Source organism: Lynx canadensis, chromosome C2 (genome assembly GCF_007474595.2).
Source record: "Lynx canadensis isolate LIC74 chromosome C2, mLynCan4.pri.v2, whole genome shotgun sequence".
Taxonomy (NCBI): Eukaryota; Metazoa; Chordata; class Mammalia; order Carnivora; family Felidae; genus Lynx; species Lynx canadensis.
Window position 1 is genome coordinate 76,248,958 of NC_044311.2, and position 9,082 is coordinate 76,258,039.

The following is a 9,082-nucleotide window of genomic DNA, read 5'->3' on the forward strand; positions in this document are numbered from 1 at the left end:
CTAGAAATTTCTGCAAATTCCAGGGGCTGACATTTCCCGTTTCCTCTCAGCTCCGAGTTCTGCATCTTCAGAACCACTGAAGTCGGTTTGCCCCCCACCTCTCATAGCCATTCTTCCCCTTCTGCTCCTACCAACTGACATCTGAGCCTTCTCTTTGGTCTGGCTCCAGAATCACTCACACAAGACACGCATATACTTGCATCACAGACGTTACTGGAAGAGTAGGAACAATGGAGTTTTACATCCCAGCAAAACCTGAACACCTTAAAATTATATTTCGGTCATCCTTGTTTCCTTTGGGACTTCCTTGCTCTTCTGCCTCCTTTCTCTCAGACTTGAGCCCCTGCTAAGTTGACTGTCACCCCTTCCCCACTTCCCCCTCAGAAGGCAGATGTAGCCTCATTCCGTGTGGATTAAAAATAACTATAGCAACAAGGAAACAAGTTCATCATCCTGCCATGCTTAGTGTAAAGAAAGCAGAAAAATGAAGAGAAACAGAAGTCCTCACCATTATGCAAAAATGGACCCCTTCTCTTTCGCACATTTAACTACTCTAGCTGCAGGCACACACTAAGCCAGCTAGCTCTGCCTCCAACGGATGGAACACCCCTGGGTCCCCAGCACCCCTCCGTCTCCCTCTATTTCCTCATTTGTGAGAGAAAAGCCCCCTCCTTGTTCTCACTCCACACAAGTCCACGGTCAGGAACCATGCGGAGCAGTGAGGCAGTGAGGCAGGAAAAGAGGCAGACCTGGAGAAAACAGAGCCACAGAGTGAAGTAATCCCAGGAGCTGAAAGGTTTATTTAGGAACAAGGAAGGTGGCTCCTGTGACGGAAAGCCACCTTGTAGATCCCAGCACATTTCTGTGCTCTGCGCACAGTGGGTACCCTCAAAACTCTTGTGACGAAAGGCATAGCACAAAGATTCTGTACCTAGATGCCCCCATCCTGCAGCATGGCCTCTGTCCTGAGCTTCTCCAGCTCTTCGCTGCTGTAGCTTCTGGGACACAGCTGGTACTTGGTACGTGGGACTTCCCTCCAAGAGGAGATGCGATGGTGCCAGAGGCTGCAGAGGCCATAGACAGCGGCCAGCACGATAGCCCCGAAGCCCAGGTGCCAGCAGAAGAAGATGAGGAGGAAGGCGAGGTCGCCAGGGTTTTCTGCCCTCCAGGGCTGCCCGGAGGGAGGAACGTACATCAGCACACACAGCTGCAGCATCCATGTGCTGAGCACCAGCCCCATCCAGGTCTTCAGCACCCAGAGCGTGGGTTGGTCAGGGACCCAGACTTCCATGGTGAGCACCAGGGTAACCAGGAAGGTGGGCGCCACGAACAGCAGGTGCGTGCGGACCTCCAGGGTGCCCTTGTTCTCCAGGTGACATGCCATCAGCAGGACCAGCACACAGAAGGCCAGGGCCTCAGCTGCTCGCTCCAGCTTCACGTTCTGCTGCGCCTGACACGCCCGGCTCACGATGTCCACAACGCCACTGAGCGTGAAAAACCCATACATGGTGACGTGATACCAGTTGTCATAGAACACAAATGGCCGCCGAGGGTCCTCCCAGTCTACCATCATCATCCGGTTTACTCCTGGGGGGTAGAAGAACTCGGTTATGATGCCAGTCAGGGAGATGGCCACCTTCATCATCCCTTCCACAGGTACCAGCTGCCACCACCTGTGTCCTCGCTTCTCCTTTGGGGTCAGAGGGGGTTTGAGAAACCTCTGTCCCCGTAGCAGGGCCAAGGACACCATCACTGAGTAGTGGAGAGAAAAGATGAGGAGGCATATCCCCGGCAGCAAGTGTCCCTCGAGGGTACCCATGGTCTCTGTGTGTATGTTGGGGCCAACAGAACAAGAGCCGGCAGATGAGAGGCAACCTCCCAGGGCTCTCCTCACAAGTGAGGTGGCTGCTTCCAAGCTGTGGTGAGATCTTTCTGATCCAGCTCCACCCCTGCCTCCCACACACAAAAAGGCCTATGTGTGTGCTGGAAGCATCTGAGCCACTCCCTGGGTCGGATCTCTCTTAGGTGGCACTTCACCTTGCTCTGTTCCTTACTTAGATGAGCCGGGCTTGGGCTTCCAACCTCTGCACCTCACTGCAGGAGCTAGTTTACCCTTTCTCTCCTCTCCAATCCTGCCCCACCCCTCCCCAAAGAGAGGGGAGGGAAAAAAGTAATAAGGGGCCCCAGCAAAGGGGTGGTGGTGTGGATTTTCTTTTGTTGGCTGTCACTTGGTGCCAGCTATGTGACATCTCCTTTTCCTCATTTAAATACCTCAACAACTCTATGAGAGGGTTATTGTTAAACAAATTTTATAGGTGACATTAAGGCTCAGGGGGTGAAGGCACATACACAGGTATCACAGCCAGCATAGCAGAGCTGGGATGGGGACCCAGGTCTACTCATCTGCTGACAAAGTCCAGAATTTGTACATAACTAAATGACTGAACTTCAGCTCCAACACTTGTTTTTTTTTTTAAATTTTTTTTCAACGTTTTTATTTATTTTTGGGACAGAGAGAGACAGAGCATGAACGGGGGAGGGGCAGAGAGAGAGGGAGACACAGAATCAGAAACAGGCTCCAGGCTCTGAGCCATCAGCCCAGAGCCTGACGCGGGGCTCAAACTCACGGACGGCGAGATCGTGACCTGGCTGAAGTCGGACGCTTAACCGACTGCGCCACCCAGGCGCCCCTCCAACACTTGTAAGTTACATGACTATGGGCAGTTACTCTGTCTTCTTGAGCCTCAGTTTCCTGACCTGTAGAATGGGAATAATAATTATATCATAGGTTTATTGTATTAAATAGAATAAAGTATGTAGAATGTCTGATACATAGTAAATAATAAATGGTAATGATTATTAGTAATTTTACTGTTATTACTAACATTCCTTGCTGAATTCCTATGATGCTGAAGTTGTTCAAGTATTCCTATAAATAATGCCAGAGCAAGAATCATTTAAAAAAGGTGAAGAACGTAATTATATTTAAAATTTTTTAAGTTTTTTTTTTTTTTTAATGTTAGCATGAGTGGGGGAGAAGGGGCTCAGGGAGAGAGAGAGAGAGAGAGAGAGAGAGAGAGAGAGAATCAGCAGCCTCCATGCTCAGCATAGAGACTGACATGGGGCTTGACCTATGACCCTGGGATCATGACCTGAGATGAAATCAAGAGTCAGATTCTCAACTGACTAAGCCACCCAGGCGCTCCATAAAAATTTTAAGGTTTTTTATTAATAGACATTAGACATTACAGGGGTGCCTGGGTGGCCCAGTCGGTTAAGCATCTGACTCTTGATCTCAGCTGAGGTCTTGACCTCAGGGTTGTGAGTTCAAGCCCCACTTTGGGCTCTGCATTGGGCATGGGGCCTACTTAAGAAATTAAACATTACAATTAATTATTTATTCTATATTAAAATTACTGTTAAACATTAATTCCAAAAGAAAAATCAACTTAAAATTGTACTCTATATGTGACAAAGTGTTAGACTCCTTATAATATAAAGAACTCTTACAAATCAAAAAGTTAAAAATGAACACCTCAGTAGGTAAAGGGGCAAAGGTCATAAGTGGCTAGTCATTCAAGGAAAACTGTAGGTGGCCAATAAATCTATAAAAGGTGGAGCGTCTCTGCAGCCTTAACAACACAGATAATGTGCATCCACTCCTCAATGCAAAATGGGAAAAGTGGTAAAGAATGATAAATGATAAGCTTTTTAAAAATGTTAAGGCTACTGCAATAGTAAATGGCTACCTAAAATATTTTTTCCCATCCTAACAACACTGAATCCTGAGAGTTCAAAGTTTTTAGTACCAAAGGGAAGAACATGGCCACCAAAGGACACATTGATGATTTCATTCAACTGGAAGCTGAGGCAGTCACATGTATATTCAGGCTCCACAAGGCAAACAAGCAGAAAAGAAGGATGTGGTATTTGCTGTAGCAAGTGGTTCTGATTATCACAGGCACATAGAATCGCTGCCAAGTAAGGAGGTAGTTGGTGGGGGGGGGGGTGGTGGCGGGAAGACGTGTAGATGAAAAACAGGTGCCTCACCAGGTTGCCTTCTTAGGTAAGTATCCAATGGTAGTTAAAGGAAGATACTTTCACAATCCTATGCAGGCAGGACCACTGAAGACTCTTTGATTCATTTTTTTCATTCAACAATAATGCCAGACACTTGACACTTCCAGGTCCTGAGGATACAACAATGAAGAAGAGAGATAAGAAACAAATAAATATACAAGTAAACAAACAAAAAAATGGTAGAGGGTGATAAATAATACCCCCCCCCAAAAAAATTAAGGCTATTATAATAATGAGTGAATCCTTCAGATTGAGCCAGCAAAGAAATAACACTTAAACCAAGATCAAACTGGCATTAGGGTCCAGCCATGCGATATCTGACTGAATGTTGGGGTCACTTTATCCCATAAAGACCAGAGGAGAAGGTGAATGAGACCAAAGACCCTGGTAAATACAACTCCTTATTGACAATGTTTCTGTCCTATTTCCAGTCTTTCCGGTTACATCCTTCTCTTCTTCACCGGTATCACATTCAGATAGTAAGGACAAAAGTAATTTGTCCTCCTTATCTATATTTTCCTGCGTTTTACAGTGAGCAGGTATTTTTGTAATCAGAAACTATCTGCAAATTTGAAATAAATGATGCAGTTATTTCATTCATAGAGAAAGAGCTTGGATATGAAGACATCAAAATGTGGCAATCTCTACGTTCCAGTTTTATGGGGAATATTAATTTGTGTCTCCATCTCTTTTGTATTTTTCAAATGTTCTATGAGGCTTTAGTAATTTAATTTTATGGCAGAATTATCAACCTGAAATTTTTGTAAAAGCCTCAGTCATTAAAGCATTTCTTTATGTATATTTATGTGTATAATTATTTATATAGGCATATATGTAATATTGAATTTTTTTAATATTTATTTTTGAAAAAGAGAGAGAGAGTACATAAACAGAGGAGGGGCAGAGAGAGAGGGGGATAGAGGATCCAAAGTGGGCTCTGTGCTGACCGTAGACAGCCTGATGAAGCCACTAATATTAACATCTTGTAAAGGCTGAAAAACACAAAAGGTAAGTTTAAAAAGTGATACAACAGGGCACCTGGGTGGCTCAGTTGGTTAAGCATCTGACTTTGGCTCAGGTCATGATCTCACAGTTTGTGACTTCGAGCCCTGCGTCAGGTTCCATGCTGACAGCTGGGAGCCTGGAGTCTGCCTCAGATTCTGTGTCTCCCTCTCTCTGCTCCTCCCCCCACTCGTGCTCTCTCTCTCTCTCTCTCTTTTTCTCAAAAATTAATAAACATTTAAAAAATTTTAAAAAGTAATATAACAAAATGCCAATGCAGAATAAACAAGTGGGTTAACATTTTGTCATGTTTGCTTCCACAGTTTGGAAAAATGAACATTCAAACCCTTCCACTCTCATTCCCATACCGTCCTCCCTTCATCATGGGAACTGATATGATTTTGGTATGGATCTTCCCTGTTATTTTGTCATTTTATGAATGTTTGTGCCTATCCCTGTCTTGTCTCTCTGTCTGTTTACCATTTTCTATGTATTTCTAGTTCTGAAGAAACCAGCAGCAGCAGAAGCTCTTCCTTGAACAAGGCACTGGTCATGCCTCAATTAGGACCCATGTAAGTGAAGTTCCTTTGAAATGAAGTCAGTGTGGTTAAATAAAAAAGAGGAGATTCAAGAATCATGCAAAAATACAGTTGATGGGAACCATATGTCATAGTGGCCCTGTTCCAGCAAATAGGCAGGTAGACAGATATGTTGGTCCTAAGGGTAGTTAAAGGTAAACGCTAACTTTTATCACCCCAACAAGTGACCATGAGTCCCTGGTGTGTCTGTCTCTTCTCATCTCCCAAGTGGACAGTTACTCATCATCTGCTACTCTCTGAGTCTTCCTGGCTTTCAAAAGGAGACAGTGTCTGATAATACTCACTTACATTTGTTGACTGATAGATTAATCTTTAGCAGATGAGTTTCAGTCACTGTGATATGTCAATCAGTCATTTAAAGCCCCTCATCTCCAGCTGAAGAAGGAAAATCCTTAGCTTTGCCCATGACTAAAGGAATTTTAGGCATCAGCCAGCAGGTGCTGAGATGTGTTTGCTATTCGGAGGGATTCCTGAAAGTAAATCTGATTTAGATCTTCTAGCCCAGTGGTTTTCAAGGCTGCCCTTTAGAATCACCAGGGAGCTTTTTAAATGTTTGGGCCCGACCCTGGTATTCTGATTTAATTGGTCTGGGGTTCAGGTTTTAAAAATCTCCCCTGCAGACACAAAAGGACAAATACTGTAGAATTTCACTTATATGAGGTATCTAGTGTGGTCAAATTCATAGAGACAGAAAATAGAAAGGCAGTTGCCAGGAGCTCAGGGGAGAGGGGATTGGAGAGAGACTGTTTAACCAATATAGAGCCTCTCCATTTGGGAAGATGAAAGAGTTTTGGAGAAGGATGGTGGTGATGGCTGCACAACAGTGGGAATATACTTAATGCCACTGAACTGTGCACCTAAAAATAGTTAAAGTGATAAATGTTATGTACAATAAAAAGGTGAAGATTAAACTCCTTTCTGGTGATTGTAACTTGCGGTCAGGTTGAGGACCACCTTCTGCTATTTGGGGTTACTACTGACAGCTGAGTCCTGTCCTCTCAACCTGAGTGGGCTCCCTGCCTTTCCAGAAGGCTCAGCGGGGCACTGCTCATGGTTTAACTGTTGCTGCTACTAGGGGCAAAGAACTTTCACTTTTCACTTTTCCTTTAAGATTTGGTCTATCTCCTGCCTGAGACTGGTCCTGGAAACACTCTCCATGCCTTCTGTATCTAACAGCAACATTTCCATGCAGGTGGCTAAATGGCAATCTCTATCAGCAAAGGTTTTATTCTCTGGTCCCTTCTGGTATCTGTGGCTAGAGCCTCCCTCCCCTCTCTTTTTCCAGACTTAGGCATGCCACGTTTGACTCAGCCCCGTTATCTGACTCACACAGGTATACATCACACAGGAATAATAAGCCTGTTAATGTCAAATTGGGATAACCATATGTCTATGGGGATGACAAGTTCTTCATATCTTCTCTAATGAAATGCTTATCTATTTTGGAACCCAGATGTCAGCAGAGGTCACTCTGTCTTTTGAAATGTATATGAATTTACTGAGGTCCTATCCCACACTCTGGGGGAAGTCCAACACTCTGTCTACAGTTCTTGAATGCTCTAGAGCTGGGGCTTTGCTCCTGACTGACTCAGAGAGGGTCTAGATCTGCTCCGGCTGTGTTCATACTTGCAGATACCCTCTGTGGCAACTCCCTTTGCTCTGTTTTACACTTGACCCAGAGGGGAGACTCAGCCCCTTTTCATTGATTCCCACCTCTACCCTTTGGAACACAAAACAAAACAAAAATGTTTACAAAAGGCATTTATTTGTGAAGTAGGGTTTATTGTTTGTGTGAGGATGATGATGGCATATTACATCATCCCAAAGCAAAACTCTTGCTATTTTGGATATTAGGTAATTTTGTTCTTAGAAGCCCTTCAGTAATATATGATTCTATTCCTATAATCCCCAAACTGGCAAAACTAACCTGCGCTGTTAGAAGTCAGGATAGTGATTAGCATGAGGGGGCTTCAGGAATTCTGGCAAAATTCTTTTGTCTAGGTGCTGGTTATACAGGTGACTTGGGGGAAAGCTATGGATCTGTATCCTTGTGATTTGGGTACTTCCTGTATTTGTGTTATGCTTTGGTAAAAATTTCACATTAAAAAATACAGAAGAAAGAAGGCCATCAGCTCCCTCATGCCCAAGCATGTTTCTAGACTCTCCCTCCATACAGACTTTCTTCAGGTGAGTATAGAGAATTCTCTCACCTACCCAGCCTCTGCCTCCCAGAGGGCAGTTTGGGATTTTGACCTGTTAACAGTGTTTTCAAAGAGGACCAAGGGACATGCTTTTTGACCTCCCAGAGAGGCCCAGAGTACCACTTGTATACATGAAACAGACAGACTGACAGATCCTGAAGCCATCAGAAGCTAAAAGCCCCAGGTAAACAAAGACAAGTCTCATGGGATAGATAGGAAGTCAAACTGTGGCCCTCAGGACACTTCAATCTGCCTACCAGTGGTCAATTCTGAGCCCAGATGCCCCATCCTGTGGTATGACCTCTGCCTTGAGCTTCTCGAGCTCTTCGCTGGGGCCCATGGGGCATGGTGGTAGCTGGTACCTACCCTTTGCTAGGAGGAGCAACTATGATGTCAGAGACTGCAGACAGTGCCAGCACGGAAGCCTTTAAGGTCAAGTAACAGTGGAAGGTAATGGGGAAGCCCAGGGTCTCCAGTGGTGGGAAGACACATCATCACACATTGTTGCAGTGGCCAGGTAGCTGACCAATAGGTTATGTCAGAGGCCATGGTCTTGGCTGCCCACCCCTGCTTCATGTGCTGCTGTGCTAGCCACACATGTTTCATTATAGCCACCACAGTCTCTGCAGGAAGAATGCTAAATACAGGGACTTGCTTGCCCCGGTGTGTGGCATAGGACCAGCTCCTCAGGCTCTTCCCAGTCCACCGTCACCATCTGCTTATCCTTGGAGAACAGAAGAACTTAGCAAGGATGTTATTAAGAAGGCAACAGCTCCCTCCACCTCTTCCACAGGTTCCTGCTCCCAGTACTTCTGCCCTCACATCTCCTGATAGGACATGGTACCAGTAGGGCAGGACACCAGCCCTGAGGAGAAGAGCCCAGGACTCTTCACATGGAATGAGTGCCTTTTCTATACTGCCAGGAACATGAGGACAGCCCAACAATGGCTGTACAGGTAGGTTCACCTCTCAGGTAGATGCTCATAGGGGACAGAAGAAGATGCCTAGACAACACCACTTTGCTCCCTGTACTTTCATTCATGCCTCTGTTGTGCCCAGGCATTAAGCTAATACATGAGAATCGTACACAGCATAACAACTATGTTCGTTATTATGACTGTGGTACCAATATACCAGGTTTCACCAGTCTGGGGCTACAAGTCCAGTCTGGTGAACATAAGTATCTACATTTTAATGACT

General features: G+C 45.1%; 1 protein-coding gene and 1 long non-coding RNA gene across 2 annotated transcripts; one reads left to right on the forward strand and one right to left on the reverse strand.

Moving 5' to 3' along the window:
- Positions 1-931: 931 nt before the first annotated feature.
- On the reverse strand, positions 932-1,819 carry LOC116738310 (transmembrane epididymal protein 1A-like). The gene has a single exon (XM_032594708.1). It carries the CDS (start codon positions 1,817-1,819, stop codon positions 932-934), a length of 888 nt encoding a protein of 295 aa, XP_032450599.1.
- A 3,588-nt stretch (positions 1,820-5,407) lies between these two features.
- Positions 5,408-8,832, forward strand: LOC115523659. The gene is made up of 3 exons (XR_004344060.1): positions 5,408-5,486; positions 5,583-5,654; positions 8,676-8,832. It is a non-coding gene; the product is annotated as an uncharacterized LOC115523659 (long non-coding RNA).
- Positions 8,833-9,082: the final 250 nt, after the last annotated feature.